The 4,909-nt window shown below is 46.0% G+C and overlaps 1 protein-coding gene across 1 annotated transcript in view; it reads right to left on the reverse strand.

Moving 5' to 3' along the window:
* RFNG (RFNG O-fucosylpeptide 3-beta-N-acetylglucosaminyltransferase) overlaps nucleotides 1-4,909 on the reverse strand; it is an 11,242-nt gene that overhangs the window by 5,492 nt on the left and 841 nt on the right. The window contains exons 2-8 of the mRNA XM_035900083.1: nucleotides 4,752-4,907; nucleotides 3,897-3,945; nucleotides 3,283-3,385; nucleotides 2,742-2,895; nucleotides 1,669-1,757; nucleotides 1,413-1,578; nucleotides 4-67 (exon numbers count right to left, since the gene is read on the reverse strand). Of these exons, the coding sequence (XP_035755976.1) occupies nucleotides 4-67; nucleotides 1,413-1,578; nucleotides 1,669-1,757; nucleotides 2,742-2,895; nucleotides 3,283-3,385; nucleotides 3,897-3,945; nucleotides 4,752-4,907 (781 nt within the window). The remainder of the gene's footprint in view (nucleotides 1-3; nucleotides 68-1,412; nucleotides 1,579-1,668; nucleotides 1,758-2,741; nucleotides 2,896-3,282; nucleotides 3,386-3,896; nucleotides 3,946-4,751; nucleotides 4,908-4,909) is intronic.

The raw sequence follows: 4,909 nt of genomic DNA on the forward strand, positions 1-4,909 counted from the left end.
GGCCAAACACTCCTCCAACACTCACAACATTGTGCTTGTTCTCAGGGTCCCCGTAACTTAGGGTTACCTGCAAAAGCAAATGAATATTCAGAAATTGTAACACTAATAGAGAAAAACAGAGTGGATTATTAATGAGGTAGGAAGAAAGACTCCAAGGATCCTGTCTGATCCAAGTGGTGGATTACACTTGAAAAACAGTGGTTAGTTTTGACATGAGCAATATTGGCACCAAATGGCAGCTATCAAATGGACCACTGCTCATCTAAAGGCAATGCGGGAGAATAAACAAAGGAGCTGGAAGTCACATTGCCCCGAAGGACAAGATGTGTTACAACGGTAACGGCGTTAATCTTGCTGATGTCTGTACCTGCACTAAGTAATATGTTCATCCTCACCAGACATTGCCTGACGTCTGCAAGAGTAGTGTCTTAGCACAGAGGGGAAATAGAAACGTTTGGATGTGAAATGGCATGCAAAGGACTGCCATGCGACAAACCTGGCAACAAAATTTAGATCTCTGGAACTCTAATTCAGTGCTGTTCTTCCACACAAGCACTGTATTAAGAAATTTTCAGGTGCCAGGCCCAAAACAACTGATGTTTTCTTTGAAATTGTAGATTTCCTGGATTTTGGGTTAGCCGTTATGGTCTCAGGGAAACAATGATCACCAAAGAAAAGCTGTATTCAGCCTACAGTTAAATTCACTAACATGAAGGAGACTACATCACACTGGAATTTGGCCCCAAGTGTGCACTTCTGCTGCACTACAGTTGCCAGGAAAATATAACCAAGCAGTTTGAAGGGGCAGAACCGCACTCTTGTTTTTTCATGGTGCCAAACAGGAGGTGGCAGACAAAGCTTCTGGATAGCCTTATAGCTCCACCTACTGGCCATGAATAAAAAGGTATCCCAGCAATTACAAAAATACTTGATTTTTCCTAAGAAACACTGATCAAGTTTCTTGAAATTCAGACAAGTTATTCTTAAAAATGATCAAACATTTAACTATGTCTTAGTGAAGAGGCACTTGTGACACTGGTCTTTTTGAACAGCATGAATTAAGACTGAGGCTTTGTCCTGCGAAGACAGAAATACTTTCTTACATGGCAGGCAAACTAAGTATTGCCTCCTTCTACGCTTGCTGCTTCTGTGACTCACGGAACGTAAGAGTTTAGACAGAGGTGAGGAACACTGTATTTAGGCTTAATGTAGCAGAACGTGTCCCCAAAGGAGGGGACAGCTCTATGACCTAATTGCTAGGGTGAAAGTATGCTTTTTACCTAAATGAAGGAATTGGACAGGACACAGCTCTGAGCGAGTCTGTAGACATCCTTCTTTGCTGAAGAGTGCCAAGCCTACAGAGAGTATGCTTTGGTGTAATTGTAAGAACAGGACATGATGCTTAGCCCTACCTGCTGCAGCACAGACTCGCCTTGTAGTCTCTGCAGATTTTCCAGATGGGAATGGAACAACGGGCTGTGCAGCAGCTTCACCTCCAGCAGCCCTTCAATGATGTAGCCAATAGTGCAGTCGTCAGGAAGACGCACCCTTTCTGCAGTACTGATGAAGTTACCTAGGCTGCAAGACAGAGCACAGGTGACAAGACGAAATATGCTTTAAGGTCTACCAAACACTTATTGATGGAGCTCAACTAGGAACAGTGTTTACCTGGCCCAGGGACTCATCTTCAGGGCAAGACCTCTGCTGATACAGAACCCTGCTCCACCTGTGGCAAACCAGAATTTCACAGTTGTCTTCTGAAGAGCAACAAGAAAAACACACAGTAGTTACTGATAATCAGCTTTTTCCATTTGGCTGGGCAGGGAAGGGAACTTGAGGTTCTACTGGATATCACATACTGCATTTGAGTCAGAACAAGACTACAGATTAATTCCTGCTTCTTTAGGCTGCTGAAAGCCCCGCTAGCTGTTCCCTCAAAGGAAACCTTATCCTGGAACTGACAGCAGGTAAACCATCAAGTTACAAAACTGAGGTAGCACACATGAAATGGGAAACTATAGTCCCACTCCTACCCAGTTCCACCCATCCCCTGGTCATTCTAGCCAAGGGTCACAGCCGGCTCAGTGTTCCTGAAGAAATCAAGAGGTGGTCCATTTTGTTGTGCAGAGTTTTCCCTAACAAGCTGCTTTGTAACTCACTTTCTGGCCAGTGGACTGATTTAGCTTTAGGCCTGTCAGTATAGGTGACTTGGTAAGGACTCGTCCTTTAGCACATGTATCTTGAGACAGAGATATGTTTGCTTCTACTTCTTGGAAACCTAGTAACCACTCAGTCTTGGAAATGCCTTCTATTCCCAGAGAGCCTTTGTCACCTATCTGAGGTTGGTCCAAGATGATGACAATGTGATACTGCTCTCAAAACAAACAAAACCAAACCCCAACACGCTAAAACAAGGAACCCCACCCCAAACCACTGAAGGAAAAGAAAGGGTCAAGGTGGGGAGGCCCTACTCACTTCAGTGTGAGGGAGATCACCAACATATGCAATTAAAGGAAGAGAAACAGACATCTGCCCAAGAGGCGGACTCTATTTCACATATGCATAGGAGGTCAGGTCAAAGGTTCATTTAACCCAGCACCCTGCCTCTGAAAATGACCAGTACCAGGTTCATTGCTTGCAGACAAAATCACTTGTTTTTATGAGGAATCCTATGAACTCTCAAAGTTTTAGAAGCTCAGAAAGTCAGGATGCCACTCAGACTAACTGCAAAGTTTGCTTACTGATCCATCGCTTTGGACGTGGTCAGCTGCTTCAATGGGATGGTCCAGACTTGGTCGCCCCACGTAGACATCCTGGCTGTGTGAGAAGGCAGATAAGAGACGCAGGAGAGTCCGAGGGTTCACATAGTTGTCATCGTCCACATGACAAAACCATCTTCAGACAAAACAAAGTAAGAAAGTTACTGCAGAGCACTGACAAAGAAATGAGTCGTAGGTTTACAGCCAGGTCTTAGTCTTTCCGTCTTGGAGCAGAAAGCATTTCCCACTGTCCTGAACTACAGAATTTGGAAGCTGAAAGCCCCCACAGATCCTATTTCTGGAAAGAGGCTGAAATTAATAATCCCCCTTAGATTATCATCCTTTCCACCTTCTAGATGATGCTTGTTTATAAACACTGCTTCATGCTCTGCTCCCTTCCCTATGCTCATCACCATGTTTGAGCTGACTGCATTCTTTACCGGAGCAGAGGAGGTTACTCAAGTTTCCTGTGAACACAGGACTGAAAGAAACAAAGTCAATCAGAACAACGTGTTTCACCTACTTTTGCCCAGATTCCAGGAATTTATCATATTCCACAGACATCTTGCAGCAGAGAGCTTGCCGGGTATGGACAGCAGAACAGTTGGTGTTGATCATATGATCCCCTAGAAAAACAAAGATCAGCCCTTTCAGGTTTGAGAAGCATTTGTAGTCCAAAAGAGACCACAAAAGAAGTGTACGTTTGGCACAAATACTGTACATCTGAAGTGCATATGGTGCACACATGGAGCGCAAACTGCAGGACGGGCAGGGCTCATGGGTTATGCATATGGCATGCAAGCTGTACAGTACATAAAAACGTGTGAGTGCAGGGTATAAGTGGTGCCGTAAGACTGTAATGCCAAGGGAACACCCAGTGTAACTTCGGACCAGACAGACTTAAGCTTACTAACAGGAAGGAAGTGGGTGCTAAGGTGAACCCAGTATTCAGGAAGTTCCAGGCATCTTGTCCAGGTGGTAAGTAGGACCAGCATATTCTCCTGTGAAAGGAGACATTTTCTCCATCTTAACTTCCCTAATTTCTTGTACAGCATGAAATAAGGGCTTCTAGGGAAAGTATGACAGAACCAAAACTCCATTCTATCAGACAGCATGCACCTATGCTACACAGCTAACCTGCTTTCAGGCGTAGCTCCCGATCCTCCCAGTCTGTGAATATAAACGTCTGTGGGAGACAGAAATGGGTTGAGAGAAAGGTGTGATCGCATCTGAGAATTTCAGAAACTAATTTCAACTTTTCCCTGTTAGTTTATTTCACAGCAGCCACTCAGAGCAGGGTGGGGAGAGGGAGCAGAGAGAACCCCAGGAACTTCAGCCCTTGATTATTTGAGAAGCTTTTGCATTGCAGACCAGGAGAGTCTCATTTCAGGAAAGCACCCAGGATTTTACTCTCCTCATCTCAGGGTACAGGCAACACATTTCCACATAGGAGTGACTGTCTCTTTTTTGGTAGTACCTCCCTCTGCAACTTCACCTCCCCTCCCTGGCTGGGAGTCACCCACAGCTATTAAGCAAGCTAAAAGGAAAGAATGAAAGTCAGGGGAGAAAGTGCTGTGTGGTAGCACTGTGACAAATACTTGAACATACTGCAATTCCCAAACAAGGGAACAAATTCTACGTCGTTCTGTGGAAAAACCCAAGTTGCTGAGCTGCTTAGTCCAAAATACTGGCTTCGATACATCAGCACTCGGGATCTCTCACCATCCTGCAGTATTTTCCACAGACACACAAAAGTCAGCAAACTGTTTCCACTTGGACCACCGATCCCAGACTGCAAGTAACTAGCTTAACCAACAACTAACTCTTTTGGAGGCGGGTTCAGATGAACTATTGAGATAAGACGACCTTCCTCTCTCTCACAGGGAAAGGTGCTTTTAACGCACGCAAGTTAAAACTCAGTGAGGAAGCGCAGCGGCTGCCCGGGGAGAGGGGGGGACGAGCCTCCCGGGCGCGCCCCTGGCAAAGCCTCACCTGTCCCCTCGCCTGGGAGATCCAGGTTTGGAGGAGCAAGTCCAGCCGGCTCCTATGGTACTTCCTCGTGGTCTTCACCGCGATGAAGATGTCCTCCAGCTCCAGGCCCTCCCTGGCCGAGCCCCCGGCAGGCCCAGGGCGGCCCTTGCGCGCAGGCT

This window comes from Egretta garzetta, unplaced genomic scaffold, assembly GCF_000687185.1.
Source record: "Egretta garzetta isolate BGI_Z169 unplaced genomic scaffold, ASM68718v1 scaffold381, whole genome shotgun sequence".
Lineage (NCBI taxonomy): Eukaryota > Metazoa > Chordata > Aves > Pelecaniformes > Ardeidae > Egretta > Egretta garzetta.